Genomic DNA, 15962 nt, shown 5'->3' with positions numbered 1-15962 from the left:
ATTATGTCATGTTGTGAACGTAATTTGACTCCAATACGGACATTGTCTGGCAAGGAGTTCACAAGACAAAACCATGTTAGACAGGTAACACAGAGAGACTGAGTGTCCTTCCCTCCAAAGGAGGGCCTTCCAACATATGTTATTTTTGCTGATCAGATTACATTGGTCTATAATAAAAGCTAGAACAAGCTGACACACATTAGAAAAGACAGTGTAAAGATCACACTGAAGCCATCTAAAATAGCCTGATATTTTTTAATCATTCTGTATTAGCTTGCTGCATCTTAAAACATTGTCTTTCAAATCAAGTCACAGCTGTGTGTACTTTAGGCTGTGGCCGTCATAAACAAATATGAAAAGAGGCAGAGTTAAAACAGATCAATATCGGTGGTTATCCACTAGTCTGATGTAATCTAACACAAATGACCATTAGGAGACTTGTGAAGAAATCAGAGAAGCAGAATTTCAGATATGAGCTTCTGCATAACTGAATGACAGCTCTGTAGTGCCTATGGTCTAGTTTGGTCAAGGTTATAATGTTTTTAGGAAGCCAGTCCTCCCCGCAAGTGGTTCTTGGTAAGTGAAGATAGTAGAAGATTCCCGGGTATGGAGAGCCAGACTTCTATGAAATATATTCAAAGATGGTAAAGTGAGTACCCTCCTCTTTTACAGTAGAATTGAAGACATATTACCAGGGAAACTCACCTCTCATCACCCCCACCACTTTCTGGTTTAAATCTTTTGGCAAGGGAAGGGTTACCATTTGTACTGTCTGCTCCCATTCCTACTCCTTTCTCTTTAAATTCCTCATCTCTCTCTAAACACCTGGAGTTATCCCCATGCTTAGTTCTAAAAACCAACTTAGTTCTTAAATTATCAATTCCATAAATGGCAAATTTGGTAAAATGAAGTTACTTCATTTAAGGAATGCCATAGTGGAGTGGCTGGATGTTCAGAAGGAAGCCCAGGGAGTGCGCCTGCTCTCACGCCGAGACGTTGTGCAATGAACAAGGTCTCCACGGTGGGGGCAGTGTGGAGTTGTACCTTCTTTAACACTCAGCTCACTTGCAGCTTCATTTTCTCATTGTAACAGTTGTTTGCTTGGATAAGAAAAATCTGGGCTAGTGATTCAGCTGGGGACACAGGTCAAGAGGTAAATGTCAGCTGGGATGGGGGGCAAGCCAAGCCTTGAGGAGCCCTCTTGCCGAGCACCTAGAACTGGGGGATCTGTCCAGATTAACTGTGGAGCTTTTCCAGAACAGCACGAACTTCTTCTGGATGGTAGTTCCAAGGGCCAGGTTTACCCTGCAAGAGAAATGAGTCAGCATTTCCAGATTTCCACCTTGCAGGAATATGTAGGTCTGGAGCTTAATTGAGAAATCTGGGCTGGTGATATACATGTGGGAGTCATCAGGATGGTGTAGTCAAGGCAGGCACCCATGAGGTGGTTGAGATCACCCATGTGGAGTGGCACCAACACTTAATGGGAAGACTGGACAGAGAAGCAGGAGGAAAACCAGAGCAGGTAAAGTGAATAGTTTTAAAAGGAGAAAGGGGTCTATACAAATAAGCTTCTCTTCCACAGTCAGACCTTCAGACCAGCCTTATCTTCTTCTCCACCTCTCACATCAAGTTCTGCCCACTCTACATCAAACCACCTCTGCCTCTCCAGTCCCACAGCCCCAGTTCAGCCCTCTCCATCTTCTGTTTGGGCAGCTGCCACACCTCCCCCCACCCCCAGTCCTCAGCCCCTGTTCCCTCCATCCATTCTTCACCCAATAGGCCATCACCTTTCTAAAGTACGGATCTGACTGTGCCTCTCCCCTGCTCAAAATTCTTCAGTGGCTCTCTTTTGCCCTAAGATGTAGGCCAAACTCCTTGGTCCAGAATGAACCCTTTGTAACAGAAGTGCCCCCGATTCTCCATTCACACCCTTCCCTAACGTGTCTCAGTGCCTCTCCCCACCCTCTCCCCTATATTTGCAATGGTTTTCACTCACCATGTTTACGTGGCTGGCTTCAGTTTTCATCTCCTCTGAAAGGCCTACCTTTCCCCGACGTTCAGAAAATTTATAGTCTGAGAGCCAAATCTGTCCTGATGTCTCACACCCTTTCATTTACATATTGTCTGTGCTGATTTTGTGCTATAACAGCAGAACTGAATCATTTCGACGGGATTATTTGGCCCACAAAGTTGAAAATATTTACTATCTGACCTTTTACAGAAAGGCTTTGCTGATGCCTGCTCTGGAGTCTCACAGCACTCGGGCCACGTTAACATTCTATTTGTGTCTTCCTTATCACCTCAACTGTGAGCACCTTGAGGTAAGATGTGGGCCATTTTAAATTTGTGTTTGTGTTTCCAGCACTTTCCAGGGTAGGGACGCGGTACCCAGCTTGCCTCAATCGTGCCACTTTACTACCATGTCGCAGGAGAGAGGAAAGGAAGGACCTGAATCCTCGTGCTGTGACCCTTAGCACCCTGAGGATTCATCTGCAGGTTGTTGCTTGTTTCACCTGTGTGAGTAGGGCCTGCCTGACCACGTGAACATGGTGAGTGAAAACAGTTGCACTGCGGCACGTTAGCGAAGGGTATGAATGGAGAATCGGGGGCACTTCTGTTACAAAGGGCAGAGGAGCATCCACATGGCTGGGCTTCATGTGCTTGCCAAGGCTTGAATCCCTTCAGCAGCTATAAAACTTAATTTCCATCCTCTCAGGGGAGGCTACCAGTGCCCACAGGGTTGGAGGCTGTGCTAACTCCCCTCACCCTCGCCAGGCTGGAAGCATTGAAGGGTGGTGACACGATCACCAGAAAAGAAGCCTGGACGTAATGCCTGTCTCGAATTCCTGCTTCAGGGTTTCCAGCTCCTAACTGCAGAGTTGGTTCTCTTCTGGCCTCTACACCCCCTTCCATGTTCAGGCCTGTCTCAGGGATTAGCAGCTTCAAACCCTGCCACTCCTATCCCATCCCAGAGGATTTGGAATTGAAATCAGAACCTGTGCAGTGTGGCCTTGGGCAAGGCAGTTTCCTTCTCTGAGCATGGATACAAAGCCCTGTCTTTGTCCTCGCCCTCCCTGGCGCCCTGCCCCACGTCACCACCTTGTACAGGATCCTGCCGTCCTTGAGCACGTACAGCCTCTCAGGCAGCGCTGCGTAGAGCTGGCTGCTCTGGTTCTTCATTGTGTCCACCACCACGGGGCACTGGGGGCTCCTGTCCAGCAGCAGGCGGGCTGCCCGCAGGCGGTCCTGGAGATGCTGGTGATTCTTGATGTCCACGTTGTTCTTAAAAGCCCAGCCATCTGTAAGAGAAAGGCCGGACAGCAGCCCCACAGGCATGGCACCCACTTCCTGCCGGCCAAATACACCCCCGCCACACACACTTTTAACTGAGGGTTGCAGATGGAGGACTTCTCAACTTTGGCACTATTGACAACTTGGGCTAGATAATTCTTTGATAAGGGGGCTGTCCTGTGTGTTGTAAGGCATTGAGCATCATCTCTGGTCTCTACTCACTAGATGTCAGTAGCGTCCCCCTGCCTTCAATTGGTGACAACCAAAAATGTCTCAGACATTGCCAAATGTCCCCTGCAGGACAAATATTACCCTCAGTTGAGAACCACTGCTGTAACACCATCTCCTCCAGGAAGCCTTCCCTGACACACCCAGCTGTGTGATATTGGGCGAGCTGTTTAAATCTCTTTAAATTCTCAGTTTTCCCATCTGTTAAATGGGATTAACAGAACCTACATTGCAGATGGCTGTGAGGCTTACATGAGAGAACATTATAGAATTCCCAGTACTCTGCCTGGTTCATAGTAGATACTTGAAAGATATTGGTTTATTTTGCCTGACTGCCCCCAAATAGCAGACAGGTGGGAAAGAAGCCAGTTTTCATTCTTTTTTTTTTTTTGCAGTTTTCATTCTATACTGCAGGTATTCTACTACTTTGCTCTGGAGATGCCCCCCCCCACCCCCAAACCAAACCCATTTAAGCTGCTTCACTTTAAATGGAAGGGGATTTTCAATTGGCCTCGTTTGCCGAGGTGCCCATCTGCCTACTTAAAGAGAGATGGTACTCATTAGCTAATGGGCCCCCAGGTTGAAAAAATAACCATAAACTGCTACTGGCCTTGCCCTTCTACTTGGGTAGAAGGTTCTTTCAGAAGCCACGTGGCTTGCATTTATACTAATAGTTGCCTCCCAGGGTAATATAAGTTGCTGAAGTCCATCAGCAGAACTGGCTCCACCTGCTCCGTGCTTCAGAGTCCTCTCTGCTCAGTACCCTTCCCCTAGGAAACCCAGCTCTCAGGAGAAATTTCTCAGTGGCTTGAGGTGGACAGCCCTGAGTCCAGGAAAGGGTTAAACCTGCTCAGTCTGATTCCAGGAGAAATGGGGGAGGAGACAGGTATCAGGACCAGAAACAATTTCTGGGACGATCCAACCCCTTTCGTTGCAGTTTGCAATGTGTACTTTTAGAGATCGACGCGGGATCCTCTACCACCTTATTACTCCAAGTGTGGTCCCTGGGCTAGCAGCCTCAGCACCACCTGGGGAGCTGAGTAAAAATGCCAAGTCTCAGGCCCCTCCGCAGCCCCACTGAGCCAGAATCTGCATCTTTATAAGATCACCAGGTGACTTAAGTGCGCTCTAAAGACTGAGCAGCGCTGACCCCACAGGTAAATCAGCTTTGGCAGCGCTTTGGCCATCAGCTATGAGAACATCAAGGCATCGCCTCTTCTCAACCGTGGAGACCACAGACACCTGTAGGTGCCCAAGTTCTCTTTCTTTAATTGGTGGCGGCTGCTCTCCCAAAGGGTATTTAACAAAGAGGCACATTGTGCTTGCCTTTGCTCTCCTGATACCTATGCTGTTTGTTTTGAATTTTATTTTGGAAATGTTCATATATACATAAAAGTAGAGAGAACAGTTTAATGAACCTCCATGTACCTGTTACCCTATGCTAATATTTTAAGTTGCCCCAAAGCCTTAAATGAGGATAGAAATGGCCAGCTAAATGAACACAGTGTTAGGTTGAAAGCAGTTCTCCAACCTCTGGGTGCATATGAATTAAGATGCAGTGGGCCTAGGGTGGGGCCCTGAAATATGCATTTTCAACAAGCAACCCAGATGGATCAGACATGAGGGATCTAAGAACCACACTGGGGAAAGGGCTGCTGGACCAGCTTTGCTGAAAACTAATCGATAGCAATCTCTATACTTACAGCACATGGATAAGCCAGCAAGGCTAATACTGGCCTAAATGCTCACTTATTCACCCAACTTTTACTGAGCACTGACTCTGTGACATGTACTGTGCCAGGTGCTGGGTGACAGATGATCAAAACAGCCTCTCATCTTGTGGGGAGATGGTGAGTAAATGACTCGTTCCACTCAGCCACATGAGCCTTCTCCAATCTCTGGGTTTGAGACTTGGGCCAAACTCATGTGTTCAGTCCCCATGAAGATCAGGGAGACAGGGATATGTCTGACCATCTTATAAAGTTCAAGGGGCTTAGACCAAGCTGTAGAAGTTTCAGGAAGGGACATGTCTGCCCATTGTAAGGAAAGACTTTCTCACAAACAGAGCTGTGCAGCAAAGGAACAAGATTTCCCATGAGGTAATGAAGATGAGTCATCACCTATTAGGGGCTGAAGAAAGGATCCCAGCCCCAGGTAGAAGCTGGCCCAGAGCAGTGGCTCTCAAAGTGTGGTCCCCAATCCGCAGCTTCAGTGTCACCTGGAGCTGGTTAGAAATGGAAATTCCCAGGCCCCACCCCAGATCTAACTCAAACTCTGGGGTGGGGTCCAGAAGTCTGCTTTAACAAGCCCTCCAGGTGCTTCTGGTGCTCACTAATGCTTGGGAACCACTGTCCGAGATGAACCACAAAGTCCCTTTGAGCTTGGAGAGTCTTGGAATGGATTTCACAGATTGCTATAGAGCCGCCATTTCACTTGTGACATTTCAGGTCTAAATTCCTTGTGATTGTCCTCATATTAGCTCCTCTCCCTTGATTTCCCTATTTATCCATTCAGAATGTTAGATGCTCTCCCAGCTAGACCTGTCACTCCAGGTTTTCTGCTCTGTGTGCCTAGTTGAGAGCACAGACTGTGGAGTTAGCGAGTGGTGGGTAAACCTAGCAGGGACTGGGAGATGGTAGGTCCTCAACAAATAGCGGCTCTTTCTCTCTCTCCTCCTCTACTCCCTACCCCCAACCTTGAGCAAAGGGGGGAGAGAGAGAGGGAAGAGGTAGAGGCAGGAAATCTCTTTTTTACCTGATGCATGTGCTTCTTCAATGTAAATGATGAGAAAATCTGCTATGGAACTAAAATCTTCAATAAGTCTCTTGAATTGGTCAAACTTGAAAATAAATGAAGGTCAGGTGCAACTTCCAAAATTCAGCACCAATGGCCTGTTGCCTGAAACAAACAGAACCATGATCAACCAATAATCAACACACAGCATTTCTTTTGCAGGCACCATCGTCACTCCTGCTTTCATTCTATTACCTTTATTTCCCCTCTAAGATGGAGCCAGGGCACAGTGCGGGATGGAAGCCTAGAGCGCATGATTTAGCAGAGGCTGGAGCCAGTTTACTCCTCTCCAAAATGAGGGGATTCTATCAGGTGGTCTCAGCAGACCACCTGCACTCACTGGGTGGTAATTAAAATAATGACGAGGAGAGTCCCTTTCATGCAGTTTATAAGGCAGGCACACATCTATTCTCTCATTGATGTAATTAGTGTACTACAAAGTGGGTGATATTTTTCCCCTGGTTTATAGGCTGGCTCCATGTCACACAGCAGGTCAATGATGAAGTTAAAATTAACATTGTGGCTTCTAGATTCTCAATTTGGTGCTCTTTCCGTTCAAAACACCTCAGTTTCCTCACCCACAAATGGACATAATACCAATACTTACCTTATAGGCTTGTTCTAAGGATTAAATAAGTTAAAACAGAAAAGGGCTTAAAATGGTGCCTGCCCATAGTAGGTGCTCAATAAATGTAAGCTCTTATGTTCTTAGCTCTCATCTCCTCCCTGTGAAGTGGGGAGCAGTGGAGGAGACTCCACAAAGGGGAGTGAAGCGTGGGGACTGGCCGCATAATTGGCTGGGCCAGGGCAAAATGAAAATGCAGAGTCCCTTGTTCAAAAAGTGGGAGAAAGTGCCATTAAATACATTAAAATATAAAGTTTTCTTGTGCAGTATCTCTCTTGCCCTGGCATGCTGCTTTTTAGTTGCTGTTTAATGTCATGCTCCCCTGGACACAGGGATATTCATAGGGCGAATGCAGACTCTCGCAGTCACCCAGGAGCCCCCAAACTCTGTGCACATGTGTATGTGTGCTTGTGGCTGCTGGCTACCAGCTTTCCTTTCCCTCCAGCCATCAGACCAATACACCATGCCCCAGCCAGGAGCACAGAAACTGAGCCAGACATATCATCTTCCTACCTGCCATCACCCCAACCCACAGACTATTGCAACCTCCATGCAGGGACATGCTAGGTACCTTGATGAGGGGAGTGGGGGCAAAAAGCTTCTCCCACCATGTCACCCCCAGTCACTTGCCAAGTTGCTTCATGGCGCTGTCAGCCCAGGCTGGGGATGACCACCTCCACGCCCTAGTATGAGATGCGGTGGGATGCCCACACCTGACCCTAACCTTTCCCATACCTTGGTCCAGGCCCTCTCTGGGGCCAGAAGGTGGTAGCAGTCACTGGGTGGGAGCAGGAATGAGGCTGGATAGGCTGGGGCACTGGGAGTGGAGGAGTGGGCCTTAGAGAACATGTTGGGGGCAGGGAGGCTGTGGGAAGCAGGAGCCTGTGTGAGCCAAGGCTCCAAGTCTCCAGGGCGTGTTCCATTGCGGAAAAGTCTTCTCTTACAAAATGCAAATTAAAGATAAAGCTATTAAGAATTTCAAGACAGCTACTGCAGAGCATTCAGCCCAAGCTCAGGGCCCTTCTGAACATGGCACCCTGTATGATTCACTGGTCCCGTGCCCATGAAGTCAGCCCTGGTGGGAGTCTTCTGTAACTCCCCCAGCCTAGATTGGGGGTAACTCTAGGGAGCTGCTAGCACCCTGTGGCTGCTTATGCCCAGAGCTGACATTGCTGAGCCCTTACCATACACCTATTAGATAGAGCATGGCAGGTCCCGCACTGTGACACGGTTTGTGTCTGTATCCCGCAGGCTACTCACTGCACCTGAGGGTGGGGCCTGTTCCTCATTCTTCCTCATATCCCCAACATCAAGCACACTCTCATTCCATTACAAGCATTTATTCAGCGCTCATAATGTGCAAGGTTCTCCGCCACACACTGGGGACTCAGCAGAGGGCCAGAGCAGCAGGTCTCTGCCTGCATGCAGCTGGAGTTCTGTTTAATGCGGAGACAGGCAGGAAGCAAGCACATGCATAAATGACGTAATTTCAAGTTGTGATAAGTGTCACAAAAGGGACTATAAAGGAGTGACCTCCTTGAGACAGGTGGGTCGGGGGAGGCCTCTGAGGAGATGCCATTTATCCGGAGAAACAGGAAAGAGCCAGCTACATATGGGCAAAGGGAGGAGAAGAGCATTCCAGGCAAAGGGGCTCCATGTCCAAAGGCCCAAAGAGGGACAGAGCTTGGTGTGTTCAAGGACCTGCAAGGCCACTGTGACTGGAACCAGGCCAGGGGCAATGAGAGACATGACTGGAGAGGTAGGTATGGGCCAAAGCAGGCAGGCTCTCCTATGCCTTGTATAGAATCTGGATTTTCTTCCAGGTACAAGGGGACATCATGGAGATAAAGCAAGGATGGTGGATATTTGTTGCAATTTTGGCTGCTCAGTCACTAGCCCTCCTTCCTCCTTGGAATTCCCTATTTTGTGTACTATTGATGGGGGAGTGTGCCCAGCCTTGCTCTGTAGAAGGCAGGGGGGCCAGGTCCATTCTCGTTCCCAGCAGCCAGGGCACAGGCAGTGACCCAGGCTGATTGGACTCTCTCACATAGCTCTTTGATTCTGGAGTTATTGAGATGGTAGAATTCATCACGGCCCAGTGGTAGTGCCCCATCAGGGATGGCGGAGTCCTATAGTGGTGACGAATTCCCATGGCAACCACAGTGACAGCAGCTTCCAGGCCCAACTGTTGATGCTAAAAGATGGTCCAGGCCCAGTGCTCCAGCTGTGGTTGATTCTGGGGAGCCTGCAACATCTTTCTAATACACTTTGTACGTGTGTAAATGTGTATGACTAAGAAAATCAGAGTGAGTTTCTGTTGCTTGCAAGGCAGAACTCTGACTGCTACAGTAGGCTGTGAGATGAAAAATGATCAGCTTACACTTGAAGATCACTCTGGTTGCTCAATGGCAAAAGGACTGAGGCTGAGAATGGAGGCAGTTAGGGGGAGGTGGTGGAATCCACATGAGAAATAATGGGAGTCTGGGCTAGTTTGTGTGCAGTGGGGAAGGGGAAAAGGTAGAACTGACAGGACTTGTTGATGGATGGGGAGTAGAGGGCATCTTAACTTACTTGTGGTTTATTGGGTTAGTTATTCCCTCACCTCGTTCTGCAAAGGATTTGAAGCAGCTTATACATATAATAAATAAAATTATTTATTTATACATATGATAATAAAATATCAAATAAAAATTTTTAAAAACCATGGCCCTCTGGGAGGCACAGAACAGATCTCATGCATTCAGTATAACTGAGCTAACATTTGACTCTGAGTTTCCAGGTGGCCAAGGAAAAGGAGAAACATGATTGCTTATATATTCCTCATTTTTCGGTACCTGAGGAGGAAGCAGGCCAGTTTCTCTGGAGAAACAAAGTTCTCCTTGTCCTTGTCTCACAGATTTCCTCATAGGAGGCCCTAGGAGGCATTGAGAGGGCCTCAGTTGGTTGCATCCTCACCCATGTGAAGGGTTTGCCCAGGTCACAGCAGGAGAGGCTCAGAGGCCAGTCATGGCCAAGTGGCCGGCCACTGGCCTCCAGTGACCCCAGGGAGTCACCCTTCAGATAAGAACAGAGGAGATTTAAGGTCAGGACCTGTGCAAAATATGAGCTGTCTGGAATTTTGTTCTTAATTGGAAAAAAAATTTCAACATCCACTGGTTCGGACACTGGAAGAAACAGAGCCATTTGTTTAATTATTTATAGTGTGTCTGGGTGCAGTGACCAGTACTGAGGGCAAAGTTTAAACTTAGTTCCCTGCTTTCCTGGTAGCAGAGAGAGGAAGGATGGGTGCAAGTGGGTGTCTGTACCGGGGGCTGGCACCCTGCCCATGTCCACAGGCCACAGTGCAGAGGACACCAGTTCAAGAACATCAGGCAAGGACTGTCAAGTCCAGCTTGCTTGTATAAGTGGGAAAACAGCTCTGTGGTAGCACTAGACTCGAACCCACCATTGGTTAACTTACTGGTTGACCCCCAAACCAGTAAATCAACTCTCCACGCCAGGCTCTCTCAGCAGAGAAAGCCAGTTTATAGTTGACCCCTCATAAGTATACTTGGAGAGATTTTAGAAGATTTTAAATGGGGGCTGAAATAAATCCTGTTTCAGATTAACTGCTAGGTTCCAAGAAAAGAAATCATTCGGACTTGCCTTCTACCCCAACATGCCAGTTAATCAATGTTTTGCAGTGCATGTGTGTCTGAGAGTGTGTGTATGTCTTGTGTGTGCATGTACATGCAGAGGATAAGAGGTGGCTGGGAATTTCTCTGAGCCTCTGTTGTTTTATCCAACAACAGAATGTACACTAGCTGAGAGTCATAAGGCTCAAGCCTGGTTCTCACTCTACAGGAACTCTCTGTGTGACTCTGAGCAAGTCCTTTACCTTCCTGGGCCTTTGCATCTGAAAAATGTAAAGGTTGCTTTAGATTATCTGTGAAGAGTTTTCCAGACTTTCCAGTCTATGGCTCTAAAATGAGTTCATATTTATACCTAAAGCATACAACAGAGCTTTTTAGTGAACTGGTGGGTTTCCAAAACACTTACAGAATGTCTTTCTAATAAGCAGAACTGATCATGTTAACTTCCTGCTTGAAAATCCTTCTAGAACTCACCAAAACAGGATAAAGGATACCCTCTTTGCTAAGACGCATGAGGCCCCACAAGCTCTGATCCCTGATGATGTCTCCAGCCTCATTCTTCACCCCTTCATACCTCCCACACCCCACTTCTGCCAAACTTGACTGAAGCCCCTCCACATATCAGACCTCTGCTGCTCCTCCCCTCTGCGCTGCTCTGGTCACCACTCTCCTCTTCCTCACCCACCTCAAGGCTTCGGTCCCTAGACCATCAGCTCACCATCCTCGTCTCCAGGAAAACTTCCCCTGACCACCTTCCTACCCCACCCGACTCCTCCCAGAACTGCTGGGTTCCCTCTCCCACTCCATCATCTCCCACTGTGAGTTATGAGATCTTCCAGTTGTGTTGATTTCTGTGTCGTCAGTATCTATTATTTCAGGGGACTCTGGGCCAATGTGCTGAAAGCCAACCCTATTTTATAAATAGAGTTTTCTTTTGTCTCTCAGACTCCTTCTCTCTCCATCTTCAGTTTCAGGTGTAGCAGCAGGGAGCAGAGACAAATAGAACAGTCTTTAAAACGTACACTGGCTCACTGGAAAGTAAACTGTTAAAATAAGCAAGTGAATGCTGTGAATTGGCTGTGAGGCAAGTTGGCTTTCATGGAACTGATCACTAGACCATCAAAAGTCAGCAAATTGGCCTGGTTCTATCACAGTGCTTGGCACGAGGTAGACGCACAGTAAAGATTAGCTATTATTCTCATTGCTCTTATTATCAGTGGTCACTTAGTGAATGTTTATTGAATAACTAGAGGTCATTTCAGCACAATGGTTTAAAGTCATGAGCAAAAAACTCTTCCCCTTCCGTCTGATTGAAACATTCTTTTCAAGCTATAAAAATCTTACTCATTCTTCAAGGCCTAACTTCAAAGCTACCTCCTCCAGGAAATCTTCCAAGCCCTGTAGGCAAAGTTCATACCTTTGTCTGCCCGCCTCATGGAACTGTACGGATTTGTTTATTACATCTGTCTGTTCCGTGGAACCATACATTCCTCAAGCAAAACAGCAAGCTCTTTCCTAGCTCTGAGTGTCTGGCATTTGGCTAAGGGTCTGGCTCGTAGGGAGCACTCACAAATGTCTGTTGAGGTGTATTGAAAAAACAGGGTGAAGAAGCCCTGATTCTGGGTCTGACTTGGTCTCTCACTGTCCCTGTAACCTTTGCTCTCAGTTTCCTCCATTTCCGTTTTAAAATGAGAGCATTGGATCAGGTCAGCATTTCCCAGAGGTCGTTCTTTGGAACGAATATGATGATGATAAGATTTTCCTCTGGTGGAGAGTGGGGAGTTGTATGTGTATGTTAGGAAAATTAGTCAGTGCTGTGTTAAAGTTTTTTCAAGTTTTGTTTGTTTTTAAGCTTCAGGGTGTCTTAGAGCCCTTTATATGTTCATGTGCACGATGAACTTCCAGGAGGAGAGTATAGTATGCAGTGTTTCCCAAACTATTTTGACCAGGGAACTCTATGTAGTAAAGCACATGTGTGGGATTTGGGTTCCAAAAAGCATGCTTTGAAAATCACTAGATTAGCACGATGAACTTCCAGGAGGAGAGTATAGTATGCAGTGTTTCCCAAACTATTTTGACCAGGGAACTCTATGTAGTAAAGCACATGTGTGGGATTTGGGTTCCAAAAAGCACACTTTGAAAATCACTAGATTAGCCAGCTGCCTCAGGGACCTTCTCTACTCTGCTGTGTCTATACCCTGGGAATTCAGAGATGAATCAGACACAGCCCTGTCCCAAGCCTCCCCATTGGGCAGAAGGATGACACTTGAGCTTCGGTAGCCAGGTGCTGGGTAGGAAGGATCAATGTCCAGGAGAGGTGCAAGCAGAGATCCATGAGCTCAGAAGGGAGGGAGAGCGGGCCTCAGTGTAGGGATCTGAGCTGGCTTCACAGGGGGACGCACGAGAGCAGGACCCTGACGATGAGGAGTGTTGGTGACAGAGGGGAAGGGCCAACAACATCAGCAAAGGCAAAGAGAAGGGAAAGCACAAGGGATGTACAAGAACCAGCAGTTCATCTGGAGGCAGTGGGCCTGAGGGGAAGCCTGCAGGTGAAGTTGGGAAGAAAAACTGGAGTCAGATCAGGGAGGACCTTCAGCACAAGGCTGAGCCTGGGTTTCATCCCAAGTGCAGATGGGGGCTGTGGAAGGTTGGTGAGCTGGGGTACCAGTCATCCAGGGATGTGCTTGTGGAAGGGGAATCTGGCAGCCATCCACAAGTTCGGTGGGAAGAGAGGGCAAGACGGGGAGGAGGAAGGACAAAAAGAGAAAACTGACCAGAGAGGCCTTTAAGAACCCAAATAGAGCTGGTTTGCCTGGAAGAGAGAGAGAGAGAGAGAGAGATCTTCAACAAGTATTTACTGAGCAACTACCATGAGCCAGCAGCAGCCAGGGGGATCCAATAGTGAGTTAGAGGCATGATCTCCACCTGCACAGGGCTTGCAGGCTAGTGAAGGGGACAGACATTTATCAAATACCCACACATAATTACAAACCACAATGGGTGTGATAAAGAAAAGTTTAGGATGTTAAGCATAGAAGAGGGAGTAACCTAGTCCAGGGGACCGGGGGTTGGCTTGTCGCAGGAAGTGTCACTGAGCAAGAGTCTGAAGGATGAACAGGAGTGGACCAGGTGGGGGGTTGGGGGGTGGGGTGGGGTGGCAGTGAAGAGCATCCTAGGCAGAGTGACTATGCAGTAAGAGAGGTGCTGAAGGAGCTGACAGCCAGTGTGGCTGGTTTGCAGTTTGATTACCTGGGAAGGGGATGATGCCACTTAGAAGAACAGAACCCAGGAAAGGTGCTAGTTTCAGGAAGTGGGGAGAGGACAAGAAGCCAAAAAAGGAGCAGCTGGATTAGTAGCATTCAGGCTCTCCAACCCCCCTGCCCACCCCCATCAAGCACCCCCATCCAAGCACCTCTCAAGCGTGGACCAGCCTCCTGACCTTGCATGAAGTCCCAGATGTTGCACCTCTGTCCTGACAGGCGGACCACGGGGCAGTTTGGGGCTAGACCCCCTTGCTCCGTCATGTCCTCCAGTCGCTGCCAACGGACCTTCAGGATGAACCAGAAATACTGGGCACTGAAGAAAGTGGGGATCCAGTTTTCATAGGAGAAGTGGGGATTCTTGGCCATGCCAGTCTTCTCACTCATGGCCAGGATGTTCTGCTTGACTCTCCCAGGAAACAGTGTCAGAAGCACTTTGCCCATGGCCACGTGCAGGCCCACCTGAAAGAGCACCCAAAGCCTCTTCAGCCACAGCCCTGGCAGGGGCAGCCCCATTATGGCAGAGCCAGAGCTGGCTCTGAGGCCGGTGGGCAGAGCGGAAACCGCCGGGCCACAAGGGGTGGAGCTGAACAAAGGTGCAGGGTAGCAGCAGCCAACCCGGACATGAAGAAGGTGCCAGGACAGAAGGTGTTTGCCTTCCTGTCAGTGGAATGGAAAATTCCAAGCCAGGTGCTAAAGGTCTGTTCTGATGATCATTTCTGATTCTTTGCCTTAGCCTTTGGGAGATACTTGGACTGGGAAACTTCAGATCTTAAATTCTCCCTCTGATAAATTTTAAAAACAAAAGCTTTAAAAGGTCACACTTAGAGGGACTCTGTGTTTCTTTAGAAAGGCTCTGCTGTAAGTTCTAATGTTAAGTAGTCTTTTAATAACGTAAATTGTTCTTTCCCACTGAAGGATGCTTTTCCCACTCACAGCTTCTAGCTGGTGGTTGAGTGTTTCTGGAGGCATAGCCCTTCCCAGAGGATCTGGGTCTGGAAGCTCTCCAGGTAGACAGAACTGGGAAATCTGGAACTGCGCCTCCACTTAGCACTGGGGGTAGAGTAATAAGTACAGCACTCTGCTCTCGGCAGGGTGCAGTGTAGAGCGGGGAAGGGTCAAGTAAACAGAAAATTATCATTTAGTGTATTAAGTACAGAGAGGGAGGTTGAGTGGGGGCTATGGGAGCATGGAGAAGGGGCAGCTTATTCTGTTTAGAGAGGCCAAGAGGAATTCCCCAAGGAAGTGATGTCTATGCTGAAACCAGAAAGACAGAAGAGCAAGCAGTAAACCAGGCAAGTGGGGTCAGTGGTCCTGGTGGAAGGAGCCACACGTCCAAAGAACTACAAGCCAGAGAGAGCCTGGCTCATTAGAGAAACTAAGAGAAGAATCACAGAAGCTCAGAGAGGGAAAGTGTCTTAGAAAACATCGAAAACCACTTTCTGTTTTAAGCAGGGAAACTGAGGCCCAGAGAGGGGAAGTGGCCTCAGGCCAGTTCTGCCATTAATAATTTCTAAGGAGTTAATTCACAAAGCTTAAGTTTACCCCTCCTGAGACATTTACATACCTGTGTGTTAGGGCAGAAGGAAGAATGACAGGAAAGTGTCTGTCACCTCTAAAAAGTGTCAACCTTGGCCTCTAGCACACAAACATTATTTGGAGAAAGAAAAACCGGCTCCAAAAGATGTTCTCTTTCTGAGCATCTCAATGCAAATGCCACATGCTGTGCCCACAAAGTGCAGGCACCTGCCTCTTCAAGCCATAATAACCCTCATGTGTATGTAGCATTTTGCCAGGTACAAAGCAATCTTATATCCCTGGTGTTACTTGTTTTTTCTTGTTGTTGTTTGTTTTTAAATAGGCTATTTTTTGAGCAGTTTTAGATTCACAGCAAATTAAACAGAAAGTACAGTGAGTTCCCATATACCTCCTGCCTCCACACATGCACAGCCTCCCGCACTATCCATATCCCACCAGAGTAGTACATCTGCTACAACTGATGAACCTATGTTAACACATCATTATCACCCAAAGTCCATAGCTTACATTAGAGTTCACTCTCGGTGGTGTACAATCTATGGGTTTTGACAAATATGTGATATATATGTATCCACCATTATGGTATCATAA

At 47.7% G+C, this 15962-nt stretch overlaps 1 protein-coding gene across 1 annotated transcript; it reads right to left on the bottom strand.

The window, feature by feature from the left end:
- Positions 1–236: 236 nt before the first annotated feature.
- On the bottom strand, positions 237–14386 carry DIO1 (iodothyronine deiodinase 1). The gene is made up of 4 exons (XM_036836906.1): positions 14012–14386; positions 6277–6420; positions 3103–3302; positions 237–1305 (listed from the first exon to the last, which is right to left on the bottom strand). Exons 1-4 carry the CDS (start codon positions 14346–14348, stop codon positions 1237–1239), a joined length of 750 nt encoding a protein of 249 aa, XP_036692801.1. The 5' UTR covers positions 14349–14386; the 3' UTR covers positions 237–1236.
- Between the last annotated feature and the right edge of the window lie 1576 nt (positions 14387–15962).

The sequence above is a fragment of the Balaenoptera musculus genome, chromosome 1, assembly GCF_009873245.2.
Source record: "Balaenoptera musculus isolate JJ_BM4_2016_0621 chromosome 1, mBalMus1.pri.v3, whole genome shotgun sequence".
NCBI lineage: Eukaryota > Metazoa > Chordata > Mammalia > Artiodactyla > Balaenopteridae > Balaenoptera > Balaenoptera musculus.
This window is presented reverse-complemented; position numbering and strand designations above follow the sequence as displayed.